Source organism: Erpetoichthys calabaricus, chromosome 4 (assembly GCF_900747795.2).
Source record: "Erpetoichthys calabaricus chromosome 4, fErpCal1.3, whole genome shotgun sequence".
NCBI classification, from domain to species: Eukaryota; Metazoa; Chordata; class Cladistia; order Polypteriformes; family Polypteridae; genus Erpetoichthys; species Erpetoichthys calabaricus.
The window spans coordinates 2,251,129-2,278,037 of record NC_041397.2 but is presented as its reverse complement, the minus strand read 5'-3'; the positions used below and the strand labels follow the sequence as shown (position 1 = coordinate 2,278,037).

The 26,909-nt window shown below is 45.0% G+C and overlaps 1 protein-coding gene across 2 annotated transcripts in view; it reads right to left on the bottom strand.

Moving 5' to 3' along the window:
• Positions 1-26,909, bottom strand: part of LOC114641476 (ICOS ligand-like) — a 60,152-nt gene that overhangs the window by 11,094 nt on the left and 22,149 nt on the right. For both annotated transcript variants that reach the window (XM_028790506.2, XM_028790505.2), the window contains exon 2: positions 439-783. In XM_028790506.2, the coding sequence (XP_028646339.2) occupies positions 439-783 (345 nt within the window). The remainder of the gene's footprint in view (positions 1-438; positions 784-26,909) is intronic.

The following is a 26,909-nucleotide window of genomic DNA, read 5'->3' as shown; positions in this document are numbered from 1 at the left end:
CTGAGCAGTAACAGAGGAGAAGCACATGTTCTCAGAGAGCCCAGCCCAGCTCCATCCAAAAATGGAAAGGGGGCACCTGAAATACCAGGATGGTGTACAGCATGGCAGAGTCACAAACATCCAACAATTAACTCAATAACATGGATAGGGGGCTCAGCCCAGATTATGACCCCCTCCCCTCTCCCGGAGTCAAGCCTGGTTAAGATCTCCTAGACAATGAGTAAGCCAATGTCAGGATGGACCTCAGGATGAACCTGGACATGTTTAAGTCACTCCAGAGTCTCTCACCCAGTCCTGTCCAAATTACAAAGAGGTTGCCATCAGGTTTGCCAATTCAAAGCCACCTTTATGTTCTCCCTGCCTTCTGGCTTCTAATGGGGTGGTCAGGCTTGGCACCCTCACTCTGAGCACAGAAAGTGAAGCTTTGCCAGTTCTTACCAACAGGCCGGAGCGTCACTTTGGAGAGCTCCAAATGCTCTTTGCCCGCGATGCACATGTACTCCGCGCTGTCCGCCAGCGTGATGTTAGTTATCTGAAGAGAGTAGTTGCCCTTCTCGAGCTGGTCTACAAACAGCATGGTGCGGCCCTTGTACGTCTCGTTTTGGTAGTTTATGTCATCCACGCCCCTGTTGTACATGTGCACCGTGATATCGTAGTTTATCTGCCAGTAGATGCGCATGTCCCTTAGGTTCAGATGATCTCCATCATCCACGCAAGGCAGGACTGCCAGCTCTCCGATTTTCCCAATGATGGTGTGGATCTTCGTAGGAGAAGATGAACGGCCTGAGAGAAAGACAGAAGCAAAGACATTTGGAATTAGGATTGTTTATAGCTCCTTACACCATCTCTAGATCCAGTTTTGTGCAGTTCTGGTGTTCAACTTCAATTGAGTTTCAGTCCATTGTGGGTCCCATGCAAACCCATCTCTTCACACCAAAGCAGATGTGAAGTTTGATGTCACACCTCCAAGGCTTGAACCTCAGTCCATAGACAGTAGGCCGTCTATGCTAATCACTACATTAGCATGTTCCTGGTAAGCAGAACAATGGTATCAATGTGCCAAAGCACCATTTTCCAAATTTGACTACGCTGATGCCATTGCATTATGGTAACCCTCCAGGGGTCTCTCGACCAGCTCAAATCAGAGCTGTCCTGCCTTGTCCTTCCAAACTGCAGGCCAGAGAGGCTGAAAAGGGCCGGAGAAACATTTGCATCTGGAACCAGGACTCTGGGGCTGTCACCAAGTTTACTGATCTGGGAGCTCCAACGGTAGGTGACCCCCTGATGCCATGCATGGAACTGGTCTGGCCTTGAGATCCAAGTCTGCCCAAAGGTCAGTGCCCACAACACCTGACTTCTGCCCATACTGCTGTACCACCTTTTAAACTTGTGACAAACAAAGACTTCACTGTTTTCACGTCAAATTCTGCACATCTGCTGGCCTGATCTAATTCAGAATTCACTGTCCATATAGGGTCAGAGACCACTGTGGCCACTATCGACCACTACTGACTTGCATCATTTGGTCACGTTGCTTGGCTGGACAGTTCCATTCAAGCCATGGAGCTGTTGTGTGATGGACAGAGAGATGAGTACTGAAGGGCAGGGAAAGACCTCAAGACCACCAACAATGCACACGGACCTAACAAACTGTCACGATTACTCCTTCTGTTATAGTGAAGAAATGGAACCTGCCATTGATTACAGCCATAAGAGACTGGCACAATGGGCCATCGATACGCATGTGTTTGGATTGATTGATTGATTGATTGATTTGTAAATCTGTGTTATCACCCTGAGCTCATCATCGGTGAAGAGCACTATCAGACAATAATGTCATGTATGTCATTTTCTACTTTTTGTTACCAGGGTGTCACAGAAGTTAGATCCAATGAATCCTGCATCCAGTCCCTGTCTGCCTGGAGTTTTCTTTGAAGACGCGGGGTAGTAGTTAACAAAATGGTTAGGCTGAAGACCCTGCAGCCAAAGCGGCCCCCCTCTAGCATCTGAACGCAACTCCAATTAGAAAGACGACGATAAAAGAGAATGTAAGGGACACCAAAGAAGAAGTCACAGAAAATGAGAAGGAAACAGCAAATGAACCAAACGCATATTTCCACCAAGTCTTAGTAAAGGAAGAAACAAAGGGAGAAGTAAAAACACACTCCAAGTTTAGAGATTATAAAAAGGATCGATTGGTTGTCCTTCAAGTCCTCGATATGCCAAAGACTAATAAAAACCCCCAGACCTGAATGGATTTTATTGGATGTACTAAAAGAAATGAAAGACATGTCTATAAAAACTTATAGGGCACAATTTGAAACAGCCATTTGAAAAGGGAGAAGCAGCTGAGGACTGGAAAGTTGCAAATGTGACCCCGATCTTCAAGAAGGCTAAATGGCTCCTGCTCGTTACAGACTAAGAAGTCTTAGGGCTCGTTTATACTTCACGCTCAGAACGAGTATGCGCCCGCATTATGGCTGCCACGCGTTCCCAAGCGTTCATTTGATGCGTTTTCTGAGCAGGTCCTCAGAAATTAGCGCGACTCGTGCACGAGTTGTGATACCAGCAAAAAGTCGGTGGGGTGCAGTGTGATAAAAGTTGGAATGTGACGTCAGAATCTCGGTTTACTATCTACATGTGACAGAAAGCCGCTTTGAGGATCGATGTGCGCGCTTCGATGTTTGATGAATGGTGAGATGTGGTGAAGCAAAATGCCGACATACATTCGCATGCTGATATGCATTCGTGGAGCTTTTATATTTAAGTGTCGCATATTCCCCATCATAATGGCATGAAACATTTTAAAAGTCTCACATACCATCTTTTGTGCCGTCTTTTTTGCAACTTCACAACAGCAACATAATGTACAGCACTGGATTTGAGCCACAGAGGAAAAAACTTAAGGACGCAGTGAAAAGGTGTATTTTGTGATTAAAGTGGAAATTTTGGCTTTAATCTCGAAATGTCCACTCTAACCTCGTAGTTTACTTCATCATTAAAGCAGACTGTCATAAACGTCATCCCAGTTTTTAATCACTACGAGCTTTTTTTTTTTTTTTTCTTTATTTCCATCCATCCATCCATCATCCAACCCGTTATATCCTAACTACAGGGTCACGGGGGTCTGCCGGAGCCAATCCCAGCCAACACAGGGCACAAGGCAGGAAACAAACCCCGGGCAGGGCACCAGCCCACCACAGCAAAACAAAACAATACAATACAATACAATACATCCATTATCCATCCATCCATTATCCAACCTACTATATCCTAACACAGGGTCATGGGGTCTGCTGGAGCCAATCCCAGCCAACACTGGGCGCAAGGCAGGAACAAACCCAAGGCAGGGCACCAGGTTCTTTATTTCGCCTCATACAATTTCTTGTATTAGGAATTTGTTCCTTTTTGCATACCCCTTGGGGTCAGAGCGCAGGGTCAGCCATTGTAGAGCGCCCCTGGAGCAATTGAAGGTTAAGGGTCTTGCTCAAGGACCCTGCAGAGTAGGATCTCTTTTGGCAGTGACTGGGATTCGAACCAGCAACCTTCGGGATACTTAGCCTCAGAGCCACCACTCCGCCTTCTGGGACTTCCTCCTGACCTGACAGCAAGCAGCAATAGATCATCACACTGAGCACATTAAATGTCTGATATTCCAACTCTCTGCAAATTTAGAATCTTTAGATTTATACTTTAATGCATTTCATCATGAAAGTGATATCAAGTATGTACGTTACATTTTACAGATAAATTGTTAATTTCGTTTAAATAATGAATACTGTTAATAATGACACACATGGGGGTGACATGGTGGCAGAGCGGTTGCACTGCGGTCTCACAGGGAGTCACGTCGCTGGTATTCCCTGCCTGGAGTTTCCATGTTTTCCTGGTGGGTTTCCACAGTGGGCTTCAGTTTCCTTCCAAACATATGCAGATTTGGTGACACTACAATGACGCGAGTGTTTGTGTGTGCTTATTTTCACCTTGTGATGAGCTGATGCCATGTCTAGGGATTGTTTCTGCTTCATGCCCAATGCCAGCTGGAATGGGCACATCCCTGGATTTAATCATTAAACATCCTTGTCAGAGATATTGCGGTAAGGTGTCCTCAGAAATTTAATGGCTGTTCCAGGCAATTCACAACACAGAGAAGCCGAACCTGTTCTCACCGTGATGATATCTCACACTGCCACCTGGCGGATTCCTCCAGATTTACGTAAAGTACGCGCGCAAGTATAAACACTTCAACGCTTGTGTAGCAGGAGCATCCGCTGCAGTATGCATCACGTTGCGTGAAGTATAAACCCGGCCTTCCTTCTGTGCCATCTAAAATGATGGAAACTACAATATGAAGGACATTACAATACTATCTCTAAGAAAACTCATGGGTTTAGGAGAGGAAGATCCCACCAAACTAATTGGTTGAAAAAAGCAAAGCATGGGACAGAATTGACTTTGACTTCCAAAAGTGGTCCCACATTGAAGATGAATTCCAAAACTCAAAGCCGTAGGCATCAGAGGTGACCTACAAACCTGACAGGAGACACGGAGTTCAGAGAAGAGGAGGATGGAGTGAGGCCATCAGTGGAGCTCCTCAGGGGTCACTCCTTGAGCTTATAGTTTTTTCTGATTTACATTAACCCTTCATTATTCTGGACCTGCCGGTGGGAACAAACTAAAAATCCAAAATGAAAAAGTGCAAAACCGAATTCATTTCCTCATTGCTATAATTAAAGTAGGGTGCTTTGCCATTAATGATGTTGACTTCAGCGTAGTTTGTAAACTAAAATTAGAGAAATGGCAGACACTGAGGAACAATTGAGAAAGACCTGGACAAGCTTCAGAACTGGGTGGACACTTGAAAAATGAAATTTAATGTCGAAAAGTGCAAAGTGCAACAGGTGGGCAAAGGGAACATCTCCTTATATATATAAAATCCAACGCCTGTCTGTCTGTCTGTCCGATTTTCACGAGAGAACTACTTCATGGATTTAGATCGAGTTTTTTTCTATAATTTGCTTGAACATTCTGGTTGATTTTGCGACTTCTGTAATCGTGCTAAATATTATAATTCACTCGTGGTACTGATTTATTTGCGCGAATCAGAGAGAGACACAGCGGGCTGAGGGAAGGGGGGGCGGGGCCTCTGGGCATATCTTACATCCACTTAGCTAGCGAACGAGAGGACTACTTCACGGATTTCGATCCGTTTTTTATTTTCTAGAATATTCTTGAACATTCTAGTTGATTTTGTGACTTCTGTCATCGCGCTAAGAATCAGGAGCGATATATTCGCACTAATCTGAGAGAGAGGCCGCGGGTTGAGGGGAGGGGGAAGCGTGACATCAGCAGTGGGGGGCCGGGCTGGGCCCTCCTCCCTGTCCTGTTTCACTACTATGTGGGCGGAGCCGTGTTGGATGGCTAGTCAGTTATAAATACAAGATGGGGGGGACACTGGCATACAGAGATGAACCTCTGCAAAGGGTTTAGCAGTTCATGTTGACACCACATTGTCATCATCTAAGTAAAGTGCAGAAGTGACTAAAAAAGCAAATTAAATATTAGGGTTACCATAACAACTGTTGAATCTGAACAGAGGGATGTTATACTCAGACTGTAGGTGGCACTAATGAGACCACAGCTGGAGTGTTGTGTGCAGACAGAGCAGCACTTGAGCTGTGCAGAGGAGAGCAGCCAGGTGCATCATGGGACTGAAGGGCACATCCTACTGTGAGAGACTCAGGGTCCCGCGTGGGGACCTCATCCAGGTCTTCAAAATGCTCAAAGGTATCCATTAAGGAGGTGCAGCTGAATTCTTTCAACTTAAAGGTGAATCACGTAGTCAGGGACGTCGGTGGAGATTAAGGGGAAGTGCGTTTAGGGGTGAAGCTCGAATGCACTTCTGTACACAAAGAGTTGAGGGAAATCTGAACAAACTACCGTCACATGGAGCTGAAGCAGAAACCTTGAGAACCTTCAAGAAGGATCTGGATGAGATGTTGGGACAACTAAGCTATTAGAGAATTAAATGAGTGACAAATGGACTGAATGGTCTCCTCTCGCCTTGTCCAATTTCTTAAGTTCTTGTCAGCCATGTTCTATAGTCTGGGTGGCTGTCAGCGGGGGGCCACGTCGTCCCTGCACTGTTCCAACACGCAGCACAGCGCTGTTCCCCAGGCTGAATGTCGAATGAGTAACGTCAGGGCGAATTTCATTTTCAGTTTTAAAGGTCCAGAATATCACAGATGATCTCAGCAGCCTTTGGAGTTGAGTGAATCATTCAAAGAGGAAATTTTGTTGCAGTGAAGCTTTTTTTGTCTTTGGCGCGTACCGCAGAATTTCCTCACATTTACACAGCGTGTTCCACAGACTTGGCACGGCTTCCATTATTATTATTATTATTATTATTATATTGATCCATAAGAGGTTATCACCTGACTGTGACCCCCAGGGGCATAACAACATGTAGACAAAGGCCTGTAAGAGGTCAGCTAGAAAACATGGATGTTCTTTTTTTCTGTTATTTTATTCTCCCCAGACAAGTTTCACTTCACAGTAAGCCGAGCCACTTCCAGTTTTCACAGAAATTCCACTCAAGGCAGCAATTCAGCTCGTCGTTTGGTGACGCAGGGACGCCTCCAGTTTAGTCCGCTCCTCCGGGGTCTCAGCCTTGCAATGTATGAGAAGAGGTGCCGCGTGTGAGTTTCTGCTTACTTTCAGTTACGGATGTTCAGACGTAGTCTTCAAAGGTTCATTTTCATCGTAAGCATTTTGTACCAAGTGGCTGGTCCTCTAGCAGGTCCTCAATAGAAGAAGGAAAGATACAGAAAGGTGATGAGACATGTCGGGGAAAAAATAAAACTTGTCTTCTGTTCTGTGTATCGTGTTGTACTGACCCCCTTTTCTTTGACACCCAACCTACCCGGAAAGGGGTCTCTCTTTGAACGGCCTTTCCCAAAGTTTCTTCCATTTTTGTTTTTAGGGAGTTTTTCCTTTTCTTTCTTAGAGAGTCAAGGCTGGGGGGCTGCCAAAAGGCAGGGCCTGTGTGTGGCACTCCTTGTGTGATTTTGGGCTCTACCAAAATAATTTGTATTGTATTGTATTGTATTGCTGTGGTGGGCTGGCGTCCTGCCCAAGGTTTGTTCCTGCCTTGTACCCTGTGCTGGCTGGGATTGGCTCCAGCAGACCCCCAAGACCCTGTGTTAGGATATAACAGGTTGGATAATGAATGTATTGTATTGTATTGTATTGTATTATTTTGCTGTGGTGGGCTGGTGTCCTGCCCAGGGTTTATCTCCTGCCTTGTGCCATGTGTTGGCTGGGATTGGCTCCAGCAGGCCCCCGTGACCCTGTAGTTAGGATATAATGGGTTGGATAATGGATGGAGGGGCGGCACGGTGGCGCAGTGGGTAGCGCGGCTGCCTCGCAGTTGGGAGATCTGGGGACCTGGGTTCGCTTCCCGGGTCCGCCCTGCGTGGAGTTTGCATGTTCTCCCCGTGTCTGCGTGGGTTTCCTCCGGGCGCTCCGGTTTCCTCCCACAGTCCAAAGACATGCAGGTTAGGTGGATTGGCGATTCTAAATTGGCCCTAGTGTGTGCTTGGTGTGTGGGTGTGTTTGTGTGTGTCCTGCGGTGGGTTGGCACCCTGCCCAGGATTGGTTCCCTGCCGTGTGCCCTGTGTTGGCTGGGATTGGCTCCAGCAGACCCCCGTGACCCTGTGTTCGGATTCAGCGGGTTGGAAAATGGATGGATGGATGGATAATAGATGGATATATTGTATTGTATTGTATTGTATTGTATTTCTGTGGTGGGCTGGCGTCCTGCCTGGAATGTATCTCCTGCCTCATGCCCCGTGCTGGCTGGTATTGGCTCCAGCACACCCCCATGACCCTGTGTTAGGATATATCAGGTTGGAAAATGGAAGGATGTATTGTAATGTATTTTATTGTATTGTATTGTATTGTTTTGTATTGTATTGCATTGTATTGCTGGGGTGGGCTGGTGCCCTGCCCGGGGTTTGTTCCTGCCTTGTGCCCTGTGTTGGCTGGGATTGGCTCCAGCAGGTCCCCATGACCCTATGTTAGGATATAGCAGGTTGGAAAATGGATGGATGGATGGATTGTATTGTATTTTATTGTATTGTTTTGCTGTGGTGGGCTGGTGTCCTGCCCAGGGTTTATCTCCTGTCTCATGCCCTGTGCTTGCTGGGATTGGCTCCAGCAGACCCCTATGACCCTGTGTTAGGATATAGTGGGTTGGATAATGGATGGATGGATAATGGATGTATTGTTTTGTATAGTATTGCATTGTATTGTATTGTATTTTCTAGCTCATAGAACTCATTGTTGTTATTTTATTTCCAATTTGAAGGGGTTCAAATTATCGGGGATGCCATGGATTTTTTACGGTGGATACTGTGGTGCCAGGCTGGCATGGCTGGAGGTGCCCTTCCTAGTCGACCAAGATTATGGACAGAATACAAATTCTTTATAGAGTGCTTTTTGTTCCTTAATTTCCTGGCCAGGTCCGATTTCTCTAAATTTCTTTACTGTTTTGGCTTGACTCTTGGTTACAAACTTTGGCCTTTTATTAACTTTTTTTTTGATTTCTGGCTGTTCTTCTATGACAGAGGAGGGCCGCAGGGGCTGCAAGTTTTCATTCAATCCATTTTCCTCATTACGTAACAGTCCTTGCTGATAAGGAAACTCGTTATTTCACTCTACTTCTGCTTTTTAGTGCTGTCATTCATTCAGGACAAATTTTAATTAAATTGTACAATTTCCTTTCCCGAGAACGTTATCCATGTGCTTTGTGGAGCAGAACAGATTTGCACTTCACCGTCCTCCCCTTTCTTTTCTCATTTATTCCTCAGCACGGATACTTCAAGACGCACGTTCAGCCTTGTAAACGTAACCAAGTTAGCTGGAGAGCTGTTGGCGTCTTTGTGATTTGCATTTCGTTTTTAACCGCGCCAAGTTAAGAAAACAGGAAACAACTAAAAGCAAAACGTGGCTACATAACACTAAAACAGGCAATTAAATAACAAGCGAGGTAACTAAACCGTAAGCCCAAACAACAAATTGCTTTAGCACCAAATAAATAAATAAGAAATTGAACCTGCAGCCACTGCGGCCTTCCTGGACCTTAAGTGAGGACCTCAATGGAATTCACATTTGTTTGGAATGAATGAAAGCACAAAGAGGCAATGCGGTTAAAAAACGAGTTTCATTATCAGCAAGGACCACCTTCTAATGAGGAAACTGATGGGAATAAAAACCTGCAGCCACTGCGGCCCACCTGAACCATGAGGGAAGATCAGTCATTGTCCAACCCTCTATATCCTTGGGAGCCAATCTCAGCCAACACAGGGCACAAGGCAGGAAACAAACCCCGGGCAGAACGCCAGCCCTCCACAGCAATACAATAAAATACAATACAATGCAATACAACCATCCATTATCCAACCTATTATATCCTAACACAGGGTCACGGAGGTCTGCTGGAGCCAATCCCAGCCAACATAGGGCACAAGGCAGGAAACAAACCCCGGGCAGGGCGCCAGCCCACCACAGATGAGGGAAGATCCCCGGTCTTAACCAAGACACAAAACAAAACTGGCATCAACAAGTCAACAGAAAGAGTCTGAATGTGTGCTGTCCGGGAGAGACAACAAGCATCTGGTAAGGATAAAGGAACCAGAAGGTGACACGTATGTCTCAGAACCCCTCCATGTTTGGAGCCAACACGTCAAGCCCAAAATCAGTAACCAGAAACTCAAAGCCATAAAGTCTTTATGTGGAAATCCAAATTAAAAACGCACACACGGAAAAGATTGTATCATGGAGAAGTTAAACCCAACTCTAAAACGAAAGGCCTGATAATAACAGACTTTCAAAACCCCGACACGAAGGTAGAAGGAACAAAAAACAACCTGCAGAAATAAAATTGAAAGTGGTCCCCCCTGGACCTTCTCATCTACTCAGATATGGGGATGGATATTTGAGGAGTAAACCGCAAGACAAGGATTCTGTCAAAATGATATTAACATTTGAATGGCAGAAACAATTTATTCACAAAACATACTTCACATGTGCAAGATGATTGACAGGAGTGTCTCAACCTGTTTGCCATCACGTTCAACACACGGACCAAAGGTGGCACATAGATTGTCCACAAAAAAAGTCTATACATCACAGTGCCATTAGTGTTAACATCATTTTGACTCACCCTGCATTTTATATTCTGTACATTCAAGAACCATCCATCCATCCATTATCCAACCCGCTATATCCTAACTACAGGGTCACGGGGGTCTGCTGGAGCCAACACAGGGCACAACGCAGGAAACAAACCCTGGGCAGGGCGCCAGCCCACCGCACACAAACCGCATCAACAACAAATCAAATCAAATAAATAATATATTGAACAATTATTAGAAAAGGCGGCACGGTGGTGCAGTGGGTAGCGCTGCTGCTTCGCAGTTGGGAGATCTGGGGACCTGAGTTCACTTCCCGGGTCCTCCCTACGTGGAGTTTGCATGTTCTCCCCGTGTCTGCGTGGGTTTCCTCCGGGCGCTCCGGTTTCCTCCCACAGTCCAAAGACATGCAGGTTAGGTGGATTGGCGATTCTAAATTGGCCCTAGTGTGTGCTTGGTGTGTTTGTGTGTGTCCTGCGGTGGGTTGGCACCCTGCCCGGGGTTTGTTTCCTCCCTTGTGCCCTGTGTTGGCTGGGATTGGCTCCAGCAGACCCCCGTGACCCTGTGCTCGGATTCAGCGGGTTGGAAAATGGAAGGATGGACAGTTATCAGAAAAGTAAAGTTGAATAAATCAAACTCTGCACCTGCACAAATAAAAGATGAAGTACCACTCCCGGCTAATGTAAATATCCCAAAAGTTGAAAGAAATCTACGTTTTGTACCTAATACTTGTATTCAAAATTTTGCTGACCTAAGTGAAAGCATACTCAAGTTATCATGTTAACACACACACAGGCACACACACACACACACACACACACACACACACACACACACACACACACACACACAGACAAGTCAAGTGAAGTCGGGGAGCCTGCACTGGTACAGACCATCACCACACCCACCACACAATGAAACACCTCGGGATCCCAGTTGGCAAGCCCCCAGGCAGACGCACAGTCCAGTCCCACCCTCTATTGGTGTTATGTGGGTGACACCTTGGCCTGATCCAGCCACTTGGGTCCCCAACAATGAGTCGGATCTCCCTCGGGTAATCGTGCCACATGGCTGTAGTGCCGTAACTGACGATCCATCACAATGCAGGTCATGTGCCTCATTCGGGAATCCATGAGCAACACAAAGTCAAACCAACGGTACCCAAGGATTTTCTGGAGAGACACACAAGAAGGAGTCCAGTCTTCATCTCAGGTCACTGGATAGCATCCATGTCTTGTAGCCATATAACAATCAGGAAGCACCTGGGGCCTCATGTATAAACGGTGCGTACTCACAGAAATGTTGCGTACTCCCGTTTCCACGCTCAAATCGCGATGTATAAAACCTAAACTTGGCGTAAAGCCACTCACTTTTCCACGGTAACTCATACCTTGGCATACGCAATTTCTCCGCTCTTTGTCTTTGCAGACTGGCGGCACCCAGCGTCAAAGCAGTGCTACTGTTCCTGTGTGATCACATTTCTTTCTTAGCTCCACATTCCTGACGCAGCTTTATAAATACACTGAAACTAACTGCATATTGTTTATTAGTGTAATGCATCTGATTGTAATTAACTTGCAGCAATATAATGGTCCAGGGAATAGCCATAGTATTCCAAATACCAGAACTGCTTTAGCGTTGTTACTCTCACTGCATCTTCTTCTTCTTTCAGCTGCTCCCGTTAAGGGTTGCCACAGCAGATCATCTTTTTCCATATTACTCTCACTGCACCACTCGGAGTATTTATATCACTGTATCTGAGTGAGGAATCACAGCAGCAGCTGATCAGAAAGAGAATTATCAGTATACAGTTTCAAGTACAGTGCCTCAACCACAGCAAAAAGCCTTTCCTGTACGGACCTTGCATTTCAGAAACAGTTTCATCCCAAGAACTCTAAATGCACTAAATCAGTCCATCAAGTGCTCCTTGTAGAACTGTTTACTTATAAGTACAATCACCTCACTGTAAACTTGCACTACAGTTATAATATTGCATAACCTGCGCCACTTTATAAAGCGCGTATTTACATGTGATGACGGTATTCATTTTTAAGATGAAATGCAGCAAAATATGTTGATTATATTATACAGATAAAACTTTAACTTCATTTAAATAATCTGTATTGTTAACAATTAAACATGTGAGGACACGGTGCTGCAGCGCTAGCTAGTTCAGGGATTGTTCCTGCATTGCGCTGTGTTATTGCTGGTGCTGACACGACACTGGAAGGACAAACGGATATAATAATTAAGCATGTACTACAAAGATATTTCAATGTTCCTTAAAAGTTTTGAAGAATCGGCGTTCTAAGCTTACAGATGGCTTCATGTCTATTACAGAGCTGATTGTGTGGCGATTGGGTTTTTAGAGAAAGAAAAGTAAGGACAGGAATTGGAGGTTAGTACGTTTGAAATTGACAGTACTTCTGTAATAAATTATTTCATCAAAGGTCGTACATGGCGCAGCAAGCCTCTTGCGTGAGACATGAACAAGCACTGCGCCACCGTGTTCCCATGTTTAATAACATGCTTTAACTCCTATCATCATGAAAAAGATATCACGTATACATCTCAGTATTTTAATTATTCAGAGAGCTGTAATATCACGAATGTAATGGATTACGTGTCCTGTCGGAGAAAGAGAAAGCCCGTTTAAGAAGCAGGTAGTGATTCACACACAGAGCACAAAGAAGATCAAATACAGAACAAAGCATTTAATCTGCCACTTTAGTGACAATGGGATTTGAGAAACTAGTAAATTAAACAATTTTAAGATGAAGTTTATGATGTTCTACTTTAATGGCAAAATAAACTACGTGATTAAAGTGGATATTTCGAGATTGAAGTTGACATTTCGTGCTTTTTTCCCCACTGTGTGCCTATTTTTTTTCTCTGTATCCTAATAAGCTTTCATATGACACTCAGACGGTGGGCTACGACTCGCCTTTTCACGCCGACTTTAATATGTGATTTCTTTTTTATTTCGGGCACTGTGCGACTTTGTGAATTTGAGCTTTCAAGTTTTTCTGACACTCTGTCACTCGATCAACTTCCTTTTGTTGATTATACCACTGTTTAAACCAACAAATAGTACGTTTTTCCTTTGCCTCCACTTGGTATTCGCTGAAATTCTTATATTTTCCCCTGTGCTTTTCCCATTGTCTTTTCTCAGAAGGCTATTTATATTGATTTGCATATTCAAAGAGGCGTAATTCTGGGAGGAGTTGGGGCGGGACAGAAGGCGCGTGCACGTGCGTTACTTTTCACGCTGATCGGGATTTATGTAGTGGAAGAACGTGAAAGTTTGCGTACGTACAGATTCCAGCATCTGGATTTTTCTGTGCGTACGCACATTCCCGCTTTTGTGCTTATGCCACGTTATAGTGTGAGTTATACGCACGGCGTTATACATGAGGCCCCTGGTGAACACCAACACTTGGGTCCTTCTCAACAGTTTTGGCCACCACTGTAAGTTATGAACTGCATTGTAAATATTTTTAGCCTGTATGAGCATTACAGGGCATTATGGGATACCTGGCCTATGCTCTGTGAAGCATTAAACATTTTGAATGACACCATTGAAGTACAAAGTGCAGCTTCCTCATAGAGGCAGCCATGTTGTGTGAGGCTCTCAGAGGAGCAAAAAAATGGAGCAGAAGAATCTGTGACTTAGGGTTTGGGGCAGATTAGAGAGAGCAAAACCAAGACATGTGCAGAAATGTCCCTGGGGTGTCACAGTGAAGAAGGGGGCTCTGGGATGCCAGGGCGTGACTGATAGATAGATAGATAGATAGATAGATAGATAGATAGATAGATAGATAGATAGATAGATAGATAGATAGATAGATAGATAGATAGATAGATAGATAGATAGTTTATTAATCCCAAGGGGAAATTCACAAATTCACATGATGCATTCTTATTTAATGTGCCTGCAGTTGGACTTTGCTTGGCAGTAGTGGGATATGGAGGTCAGTTTTGGGCCTCTGATTTTCTCTCGTGTGCCAGCACTTTATTTTTGTGCCCTGCTGTTTCAGTCCTGACAGCTCACCGGGTGACCATCCGTCTCCAGCATGCGTATGTGACCCGCCATCAGGTCCGGCACTCCTATTACACTCCTGGAATGTTGTTGTCCCACTGATTTTGAACGAATGACAAGCAGTTGAGAAGTTTCAAAGGCTTTTAATGACAATGACATGAAGTTTATGCACAGAGTCCATATTTGCAGTGTTGGCTCTTCTTTTAAGACCTCTGCCATTCGCCCTGGCAGGCTGTTAATGAACTTCTGGGCCCAATCCTGACTGATGGCCGCTGCCCATTCTTGCAGAATTCTTGCAGTTGATTTCTGTTCTGTTCAGTTTGCACTGTTGGAGAAGTTCAATCAAACTGACTTTTTGTTTCAGCAAACAAAGGCAAAAGAAAAGCAGGGGTCCAAAATGTGGGCAGTTGAACAATCATTCATCATCTCAAGGAATCAAAAGCCAAAATCAAACAAGACTCTTAAACATGAAGGCAATCCCTTGACAGATTCCTTTCAGAATTTCACACTTCAGGCAGTTTCTTTACTGATTATACAGTCAGCTGCTGACTTGGGGCTCCACCATTGGGCCGTAGGTCGGCCTGCAGCTGGGGCTCTGAGGCTCACCGTTGCACACACTTTAACTGCCAGTACACAAACCGATCTCCGCATCTCGGGGTCCGCACTCCAGGTCTGTGTAAGGCAGTGTTTCTCAGCCACTGGGCTGTTGTGGGTGGACGTCGTTGGTTCTTGAGTGGGTTGCCTAAGCCGAGGCTTTTCAATCACAGTGGGTTGCTGCCAGCCGGTCATAGTGGGTCACCTAAGTGATCATTAGCAAAGCACGATACGCTTTCTATTATTCTAAATGAGCTTGTTTCACCAGTGGAGACCCCCTATCGCACTCGGTTCATCAAGGGGGCAGTTTACAAATTGCTGCTAGTGAGTTGTCAGTGAATTTAAAAAGGAAAAACTGGGCTGCAGGACCATAAAGGCTGAGAAATACCCGCAAAAAATGTGCCACGTGTATTAGTGCCAATCAAACAAATACCTTAAAAGGGACCTCCAAAACATATGAGATCCTGTAAAGTAATAATAATAATAATAATAGCTGGTTTTGTCAGTTTCCAGAACATTATTATCACTCTACAGTATTCCTAGGGCCCTCGGCCGTATATTTGAGTCGCCTCAACTCAGATGGTCATAAATCAGCAGATGATTGTTTATCAGTTATAGACTTTTCTTATTCTTGTTGTTTTAGGATTATTATTTCTCATGTAGTTTTTGGCGCCCTGCCCAGGATTTGTTTCCTGACTTGTGCTCCGCGTTGGCTCCAGCAGACCCCCGTGACCCTGTAGTTAGGATATAGCGGGTTGGATAATGACTGACTGACTGACTGACTGACTGACATTTATCAGGTTGTATGGTTGCCAGTATTCACTTGTACTTTGCTTATTGTTGTTATTTAAGAATATCATAAATTGTCCCTAGTGTTGGCCCTAGTCCCTAATTGTCCCTTAATATTGTTTTTTTTTTGTATCAGTATGCTGCTGCTGGAGTATGTGAATTTCCCCTTGGGATTAATAAAGTATCTATCTATCTATCTATTATATAGTGCCTTTCACATTTATCTATCTATCTATCGTGTGCTTGGTGTGTGTTTGGTGTGTGCCCTGCGGTGGGCTGGCACCCTTCCCGGGGATTTGTTCCTGCCTTGTGCCCTGCGTTGGCTCCAGCAGACCCCCATGACCCTTTAGTTAGGATATAGCAAGTTGGATAGATGGATTGATGGATGGAGTTTTTGTTAATATCGTTATGTTCATTTTTAGTTTGGTTTGTTGCGTGTTTTCTGTGGGTGCAACCTTAGAAGGCGGAGCTAATCGTGATGTCACTTGTCAAAGGACCGCCCCCAGTCTTTATTTGTCAGGCTTGGTAGTGAGTCCTTCAGAGCTTCAGTTCACTGATTGTCACAATCAGTGCTTTTTGTGCTGTGAGTGTTATTTGGATTGAATTTTGCTTTTCTTTTCTGGATTTAATCATTGCTTAGACATCAGGGCAAATCCTTTTGTCTTATTTTACCTTTTTGACCATTTTTGTGCTTCTTTTACTTATGTGAGTAAAGTCTTCATTTATACAGACTCTTGGCTCATCTTTGTCATATCAAGCCAGAGGTTTACGGTCATCCTCTCCCTTGTGTGTATTTTTGAACATTTAGTCTGCTTTTGGGCCTTTAAAGCCACTGCCCTGTTTTTTGAAAGGCTGCCACTTGACTTTTGTGGCCTGGCTGCCGAGGGTGAGGCCTCATTTGGGGTAAAGTCCTCGCCTGGCTGGAGATATTTGGAGGCCTGCTCACCCTTTATCGTCATTTGGAGTTGCTGAATCAATACAACTATATGAATAGACCTTGGCAGAATAAAACAGAAAAACAAGAAGAGGGTGAATAGAACAAAATAAAAATGTATTTAAAGGGGCAGAGCTAATGTCGAGAAAGAATACACCAAGTAAAATATAAATCAGAATCCAGACATCAACGTCAGAGAAACACACACAAGTCTTAGCCCTGAAAACATTTTGGGAAACTCATAAGAACTACAAAATTTTTTATGTTTTCGTCCAAATGGAAATCCACAATCTTGGATGCCCACACAGCCCTCTGCTGGCTTAGTGCCAGTGACGTCAAAGGGCACAACTTTCAGGTGACACACAAATGGCAAACCCACAGCAAAATTAAACAATTTCATCCATCCATCCATTTTCCAACCCACTGAATCCGAACACAGGGTCACGGGGGTCTGCTGGAGCCAATCCCAGCCAACACAGGGAAGGCAGGGAACCAATCCCGGGCTGGGCGCCAACCCACAACAGGACACACACACTCACACACCAAGCACACACTAGGGACAATTTAGAATCGCCAATGCACCTAACCTGCATGTCTTTGGATTGTGGGAGGAAACCCACGCAGACACGGGGAGAACATGCAAACTCCATGCAGGGGGGACCCGGGAAGCGAACTGCGAGGCAGCAAAAACAAAATGACATGTGCCAATGTGTGCGACGCTCGTTAAATCCAAAATCAGATTAAGTAATCGGTGTGTACAGAATCCATAATTAGAAAAAAGAATAAAGAAAAAACACAACACAGAGCCGTCCAAAACGCAAAAAGTGCCCAGAATCACGACAGCCGTAAAGAGGGGGCACTTTGCTGTGTACGCCACCTTGCAATTGTCCTAACGTCACGTGCCCGCCAATGCCACACATCCTCAGAACCAAAATGGTGGCAGCCATCCGAAAATGATTGAAAAAATAAGAATAATAAAAATGAGCAAAAATGAACTAGTCAAACATTCAGAACTAATGCACACTACAGAAAATGGCTGACGGACTTCACCACAAGCGACCCTGGAAGTCCCCTCTGATTTGAAGGTCCACAAATTTCCTTCAATGGATTTTTCCACATTTCCAGTCAATTCTGGTTTGCCATCATTTCACTGTTACTACGAGGGCAGACATTACGACTCTTTTTCTTAGAAAGGTGTTTCATTCAAAAGTAGCCGGGAACTGAAATGTCATCGGTGTCATTTAAAAGATTTTATAAAATTCTCTGCAACATGTAAACGGTGAAAGAAATTTCTAAACTGGACACGTCTCCTCACCTCAGAGGTACCGCGAGCAGGACAGGCCTTCACTCTACATTGACGTCCCAGTCAGAGCCGTTCAGACCCCATCCTGCTCAGGCTGAGCCCCTGTTGGGTCACATCAGGCATGTGTGACAGGATGGCCTCTGGCGATGTTGAATACATGGAGGACATCAAACTAAAAACATCAGATTGAATGGTCAGCCTGCAGTGATGCTGAGAATGTGGACATTGAATACGATGTGAGGGTCTGACATGTGAAATGAGATGGAGTCAGAAGGTTATATAGCGCCCTGATGTGTGGAGCAGGTTACGCAGGCTTCAGTTATACAGCACACTGATGAGGCCTCCTCAATCGAAGTCCCCATTCTAGCCCACTGTATTTGCCGCCTGTGTTCCCCCAGGTTAGCTGGCCTGGCTGGTACAGTCCTGTAATAATTATTTTATCAAAATAAAAATCTCCACGTTAGAATTATTATCACAGCACTCTGGGTGTGAGGCATGAAGCACACGTACCTGCACATCACTCCTTGCACAGCCAAGTAGAAGAGTGCGCTGCGTGTAACCCGCTAACAGAAACTCTTTAATAAAATGTCCGCTCAGCTTTCATCCTGGTATTTGCTATGGATCTGCTCTAACAGTGTGACCGTGTGACACAGTGGGTGACATTCAGAAGCTCAGGTCAAGGACATGAAGGTCCATACGTGTCTCTGAAACACCAGACCTGACCACCAGACCTTCACGCTTGTTTTCAGGTTGGCGATGGGCGACGCTGACGACGTTCAACTCCATTTTAATTTTTTTTGCTCAGTTTAATGCCATCGGAGCGTTTTGATCTCCAGGAGTGGACTCCCACATGTAAGATTACGTTTCTGCCCTAACCGGGTTACTCACCTTGGCATGGCATCTAAACGCGGTGATTGAGTTGGAGAAGGCAGCCACGGCGTTCCAGTTAGTGTTCTAACACGAGAGATCAGATGAGACAGACGAGAGCGAGACACTCCAGCTAGCAACGTGAACGGAGAGTCCTTTGTACCCAATGAAATGTCCTGAGGGGTAAACGAGGCCGGCGGGTGATGTTCCAATTGTACTGGCGAGGCGGGCACCACACACACGCCATGACTTGTGTTGTTGTGTAGGTGTCAGCTAATTACCCAGAATTCCCCTGGCTGGGAGACGTGGCCCTCACTCGTCGTGCCACCCCACTGGTCTCCACTGGTGGCACATTTCTCGACACCATCTCTGGCTTTTAGTTTCGGGATTAACCAAACACTTCATCCTGGGCACAAACTGTGTTGGCCTTTTCCCCTAATGGCCTTTGAAATGGCATCTGAATGAATAAAATCTGCCAAAGCTTTTGTAAAAAAATAAACGTCCAACCCAAACAACCGGGCAATGGAGCCAAACGAAGCTGTGGCGATGGTAATACTGAAATAAGAAAGGAGTGGCACACAAAGTTTGTAAGTGCGTCACATTAAATAAATGAAAGTGTAAAATGAAAGGGAGATCCGAAGGAGGAATCAGTCGCTCCATAATAAAATGTTTACAGCAAGCTGAGAAACTCCGGAGGTGGAATTGTGGAAAAATGGCGGCTTCTTCTAGAAACTTCCAGTGGTGGTGCGATTACTTCTGACTGCCGACTAGTACTGAAGTGGTGACTTTGGTTTCAATGCCAGCTTTCGGACCTCAGTACTGGATAACTGCAAATCCCCCCCTTGGTCTTAGTGCAGCCTTCCAGATGTGAGGCACCATCGCACCATGACACGCACCCCTTAAAACACCGAAGTCCCAATGACGTCGAAGCGTGTGGCTTTGTTTCGTTTTTGTCACCAAATGGATGTTTTTTCCGCAACTGCAAATGTGAGTATTGAGGGAAGAGGGGAAAGGAAATGGAAACGTGACACTGGGGGTTGAATGGAATGCCGACGTTTACTTCCGGTGCTGCGAATCCCAAAATGCTGGCGCCGTACCGTTTTCAAATATTTGGTGTGCCGTGCAGCTCGACTACTGACTGACGGTTAAAGTAAAGGCATTTGACAGTGACACGGGTGCAACACTATGGCTGTGCCACCCCAAATGCTCAGGCCTGGCCAGCGGATTCAGCTCTAATGTCACCTCGGTGTGCCCAGTGAGCTGACGGTAGGTGGGCTTGGCTTATGAAAGGAGCTATATAAAGACATCTGACGATGACACGCCAAGGTGTGGGCCTGGCCAGCTGATTCTGCTCTGCCATCACCTCCATGTGTGCAGTGAGCTGACAGTTGAAGTACTTTGGACGGTGCGAGCTGTGAAAGGCGCTATATCAGGTTAAGATTCTTCATAAGGGTCTCTTCAAATTTCACCCAAATGTATTTTTAGATCTGCTCAACAACCCATCATTTTCAGTTCTGGGACTTTCATTTTTGTTTTTCTCAAAGGTCAGGGATATTCCAAATGACTTCAGAAGTTAAAAAGAAAACTCGGATGACAAATTGAACAGCAGCTCCTCTGTTTAAACAAAAGTCGAACTTCAGCCCAGGGCCGAGTCCACTCAGAGATGGCCGCATCGTTGAAATTCCACAGGAATGAAACCATCTTGCAGCTTCACTCTCCACTACTCATAATACAAATGCTCAAACACTCAGTCCACTTCGGGATCAGGGTGCGCCGGAGCCTATCCTCGTGGCATCGGGAGCAAGGCAGGAACCAAATAAAGAACCTAAGCAGGACACTGGAGGCCACCATGCCACCTTACATACACACTGTGCCCAACATATCTGACATGCAGCTTGTGAGCAAAAAGGTGGGAATGCCAACAGGCTGGGCCTCCAGAGCAGTTTGTGAGAGCCAAGAGGTGAAGGCATCCGGAATTCTGCAAGTGGCTCCACTCTTCCACAATCAACTCCTTCTTAGTTGATGCTGGTCATGTCATTTTTCAGATTTCCTATCAATGGACTCAGGTGTAATAACTGAGAAGGTCCTGGTATTAGGAGAAGTCCATTGTCACTTTCTTCAAGCGAAAATGGGTGACTGGTCACACATGATCAGAGAGGGATTCAGAGAGAAGTCACCGCACTTCTCTGAATCCTCAAAGTCATTACCTTTAGAGGAAAACGCAGCCCACCCAAGCAATATAAAAGATGAAGTTGGGGCCACTCATTAGGAAAGCACAGCGAGCGGTGGGGGCATCTGAACAAGTCAGTGGCATCACTGGTTCAGGTACCAACCCTGGAAGGGACACAGTGCATTGCCCAGTCCACTTTAAAGTCACCTCTCCACATGTCATGCCCATCTTTAAGATCAGAGTACTTCTGGAAACACCTAAGATCAGAGGAATGGATTCCTGTTCTCCATAACTGTGAGACTAACCACTGAGCCACCATGCTGTCCACTGTGATATTTTCAAATTAAACTGCCTCGCAGTTAGGAGACCCAGGTTCGCTTCCCAGATCCTCCCTGCGTGGAGTTTGCATGTTCTCCCCGTGTCTGCGTGGGTTTCCTCCGGGTGCTCCGGTTTCCTCCCACAGTCCAAAGACATGCAGGTTAGGTGGATTGGTGATTCTCAATTAGCCCTAGTGTGTTTGTGTGTCCCCTGCGGTGGGTTGGCACCCTGCCCAGGATTGGTTCCTGCCTTGTGCCCTGTGTTGGCTGGGATTGGCTCCAGCAGACCCCCGTAACCCTGTGTTCGGATTCAGCGGGTTGGAAAATGGATGGATGGACTACATTAGCCACACACCCCATCTTGCACACCATCTCCATTTTTATTAACTCTGCTGCGTATTCTGTAGTCCTGCTACAATACAGCCCAGTGTGGAGGATTCTGGGTAATGTACTCTAGCACCATAATTGTACACTGCATTTAATTATTTCACATCATGAAATAAACGCTTCAGTTTACACCTCACTCCAAACTTTAGTTATTCAGAACAGCTGAGCATGCTGGGAAGTGTAGTGCTTTAGACATTCATGTGTGTAGCCTGTCCATGTTTAATAGCTGCACAATTTGGTAATGCTACTGTACATTCCATAGTCCTGCTACACAACAGCCCAACATAGAGGGCTTTGGGTAATGTAGTCCTAACCCATAACTGAATACTGCTATTTATTTCACATCATGGTCTTGATAACCAACAATTCAGTTAGACTGGCCAGCTGAGCATGCTGGGAAGTGTAGTACTTTAGACATTCATGTGTGTAGCCTGTCCATGTTTAATAGCTGCACAATTTGTTAATGCTACTGTACATTCCATAGTCCTGCTACACAACAGCCCAACATAGAGGATTTTGGGTAATGTAGTCCTAACCCATAACTGAATGCTGCTATTTATTTCACACCATGGCCTTCATAACCAACAGTTCAGTTAAACTAGCCAGCTGAGCATGCTGGGAAGTGTAGTGCTTAATAGGCTTTATTCCACTACCAGCACAGCCTGTCCATTTTAAGTGCTACATGTGTCTAAAAATGACAACTGAGCTCAAAAGTCTCAAAAGAAGTGAGAGCAAGTGTGAAAACAAGACGACTTGCGGGGGGACACCAAAGTGGTTCCAGTAAAACATGTTTGGTAATATAAATGATAATAATAGCAGTAGATCTCCACTTGTAGAGCAGCACCTTGGACGAGTGTCCGACGAGTATGATGAGGGTCCATTGTGACCTTCAGAATGGCTAATGTGGGGAAGTGTGTATCATGTCGGAGCAGGCAGGTGTCATAAACTCTTCTGGGGTCTTCTCCTTCACCCCTGCCTGTCTACTGAGTGATTTAGAATGAATGAACACAAATGCCTTTAGACGAGGACTACTGAAGGCACAAATCAGGAAAGTCAACAACAAAAAGTTGGCAAGAAGAAGACATGAATGGAGAACAGTGACAAGCCAGTGGCGCAGAAACAGCAAAAAGGGAAGAGGAGAAACACGGGCCGGCAAAACCACTGAAATGAAGAAAAACTCACTCAGGCTGTGTTTGTTAGTCTGTCAATCCAGAACCTTCGACCTCAGGTCATGTGAGCTGTCATGATGATGTCACCCACAGCAGAGAGTCACATGCTTAGAAACAGACATAGCAACCATAAACAACATGGCTGTGCCCTTGAGGACATATCTGAAAATAGTGGCTGAGCTCAAAAGTCTTAAGACAAATGTGAGAACCAAGAAGAGCTGTAGGGGGCGCTCTTAAGACTCCCCCAATGCCTAAAGGCTCTCACCTAAGGGCTTCAAGTGAAAAATATGTCATTATGGTCACTCAAGGGGGGCCAAGCGAGCTCAAAAGTTGTGAAATCACTGGGCAGCCACTGCCCCTTATCCTCATTGTGCATCATATCCAATAAAGTTTAAAATGAAATAAAATGCATCTTTAAACAGAGGCCATTGTCTGCCTGCACATTCAGATCCTCTTGTGGCTTCAGACTCTCAACATACAAAATGACCAACAGCACCAAACGACACAGGGTGACGGCTGGGAAATTCACACTGTGAGAAACAAACAAAGGCTCATCTATTCTTTCACAGGATGAGGTGCTTTAAATATCAAGTCCAACAATATCCAGAAAAAAAAAGAACAAAAATACTCTACTTTCATTTTGACTGATCTGTGCTTCACTGTCACACGCCAGGAGCTGAAGTGTCACTCAGTGCAAATTAGGAAATGCCATTTATAGAAAGTAGAATAGGACAGGCCAGGGGCTGAATGTCAGTGTAGTCTTCTGTCTGATCAGTCCACTGTCAGGTCATGTGTGTGAGTGTGTGTGTGTATGTGTGTGTGTGTGTGTGTGAGTGTGTGTGTGTATGTGTGTGTGTGTGTGTGTGTGTGTGTGTGTGAGTGTGTGCTCTTCAAACAAACATATACATGTGGATAGATAGATAGATAGATAGATAGATAGATAGATATGAAAGGCACTATATAAGAACGATAGATAGATAGATAGATAGATAGATAGATAGATAGATAGATAGATAGATAGATAGATAGATAGATAGATAGATAGATTACTGACATGTATGCTGAGCACTATGTACTGTGCTACATAGGAACTTGTGAAAGGCACTATATAATAAACAGATATAAAGACAGAAAAACGCTGTATAAGATATAAATAGAAAGATGTGCAGAAGGTAGATGGAAAAGGCGCTATACAACAGATACAACAGAGAGGCACCATAAGATAGACAAACAGATACAGCAGAGAGGAAATGCACTAAGTGATACAGTAAATATGAAAAAGTACTATAAACTAGATAGGAACTTGGGAAAGGCACTATATAATAGAGAATGCTATATAGATAGAAAAGATACAGTTTTAGAGATAAATAGAAATATACGCAAGACACTAAGCAATAATATCTAACTCGCTAGACAGAAGGGAATGCCACTTTGTAACAAATGATAGAGCACATAATAGATAGAAAAATATGAAAGGCACTATATAATGGATAGAGAGCACTGTGCGATAGCGGAATAGAAGTGAAAGGCACTATATAATGCACAGTGATTAGAGCTTTTCGCCTCACAGACCGAGTTTCAGCCCCCGCTCCCTCATCATTTTCGGTGTCGTTTTTTCTCCCACATTTTGCAGCTCACGTATCAGGTGACTCTAAACGTGTCCGGTGTGCGTGTTCGCGTGTTTGTGTGCGCGCTCAACCTGCTTTACCCTCAGTTCTGTCAGGTCAGGCCCTCTTCCCTGTGCCACTGGATCAATAACAGATAAACAAATAGTCCTGAAAGGCGCTATATGATCAATAAATTTAATTAATCCATGAACCGCTGAGACCCTCCCGATGTGATTTAGGAGGCTCACAAGATTCCACCGCTATTTGAAATGGGAGAAGTGAAGAGGATGACGGACGGGCAGCTGAGGGTACATTAGGGGGCGTCTAGCGGCCCGGTTCGGTTACGCTCTAAAACTCCAAAGCTGTGAGTTGAAGGGCGGGGAGGTTCAGAGACAAAGTCAGCGCGTCTAAGACAATGGGCTCAACAGATCGCGCACACTTAAGCGTATAGCCGACTGCAAACTGAACCGACAGGCCGGCGTGATGGAGACGACAGAAACTTTACAAGTCAACGTCATTTTATAGCGCCTTTCCTACTGAGTAGCGCTCCAGAACTGCCGGGTCTTACGTCATCAAGCACGTGAACGGCACGCCCACTTGGCAGGCTCTCCTCTTTTCTTCCCACGTCCAGCGCCCGGCAGGCTGCGCGCGGCTCTTTGAAATTTTCCATTGGAACTCCCAGAAGTTGCCGATTTTCTTCAGATTTTTACAAGAAAAGGGAAATGAAAATGGACACGGACTTGGAATCGGGGCTACCTGGATTTTCCTACTAAAATTGGCCTATTTGGTGACTTTTTTGTTTTGATTACCTTTAACCTACTGACGGCTTTAATGGAGTAAGAAAGTCCGGCGCTCGTTTACTTTTCTGTCACTTCTGAGCTCCAAGGTGAGACTCGCGCGCATCAGGCTCAGGCCAAGGATCACACCCTGGGTGTCACAAGCCAAAGCCTGTTATGATTCTGAAAAACAGAAGTCCTTTTTCTGCAGCTGCTTTTGGAGCAGAAGTGACGTAATGGTGTGAACAGGCGCCTAGGGGGCGCTACACTGAAACAAACAAACCGTGAGGCTGTGGGTTCAAATGCTGCTATTTGCACAATGTGACCCTGAGCAAGTCACTTCACCTGCTGGGGCTCCAATTGGGAAAATAAAAGAAATGGAAACAAATTGTATCTTAAAGGGTGCAAGTGTTCTCACATAAAGGCTTCTAATAATAATAAAAGTAATGCCCACTACCACACGGGGGGAGTGTTAAACTGGGGTCAAAAACTACAATAACACCAAACACAAAAAACATTTGTGTCAATTACTGGATCAGCAAATCCAAATCAGTCAGGACAACCTGGTAAGACAAGGGTGGCAGCGAGAAGAAAGGCGATGAAGCTTCAGACTCAGTATTTCTCAGTAATAAAAGAAACATTTACACTCTAACTGGAAGAAAATGAACTGCATACAGCCAAGGGTTCAAGACACAAACACTCAAAAGTGTACTTGAAGAAATCAGAGGGCACATGGTGGGCTTTCACTGAAGTTCTTTAACAAGCTGGCTGTCATGAGGGTGGCTTCTCGTCCTTAGCTCTTTTAATCTCTTTTATTATTATTATTATTATTATTATTATTATCACTTTCGTTTTTAGCATTCGCCCTGCTGAGTCACCTCTCCTTTTAAGACATAACGGAAGTGTCCGTCTTCTTTGCTCCTCTTGCGGTACTCGCCAGCAGATCTGAGGTTTGGCTCATCCTGAAAGATGAGGAACTGCCTGCTGTCGGACGGCACATAAGTGACGCCTGATTGTTGCCGAAGTCGTCACTACACCATCTCAAGGTTTTAGAGCTAACGTTCTGAGCCAGCAATCAAAAAGCTGGTCATTCCAAGCACCCAATCCTCAGAAAGGACGAGGAGTCCAGCAATGGACCTCCAGAGCTCCACGATTCAGGGGCCCTGCTAGACAACCAATTGGACTGGACATTTATGTCACTTGGTTCACTCAACAGCTGTCATTATTTGAGTCAGATAAGCCTCACACAACCCCAATGGTAACCATAGTGTAGCTGGGCGTATCACCTAACATCACTGATGTGACATTTAATACAAAGTGACAGCGAGCTCTGGGGGTCTGCAGCTGGGCTTTACTGTGCAAAAGGAGGAGCTGTCGGCCATCTTGATCTCCAAGTCACAGGCCCATCAGGCTCCTCTGGTAGACCAAGGCCTCGTGTAGGGTCTCCACTTTAGGACATCTAATCAAATGTGACTAAACGCCAGCCTTCCCCTAGCAAAACTTATACCCTCCTTCCTGCCTCCAACTTCTACAGAGCAATATGTAGAAAGAAAGAAAGAAAGAAAGAAAGAAAGAAAGAAAGAAAGAAAGAAAGAAAGAAAGAAAGAAAGGTGACAATAGACTAATAAAACAACAATTATGCATGACAAGAATTAATTAAATGTCTCATGAAATTATGTTCCTTTTTTGGTTATTTCTTTACATTTTTAATGTGTTTACTTATTTGGCTGATGTCTTTATCCCTTGTGTGAGGTTTACTGGATG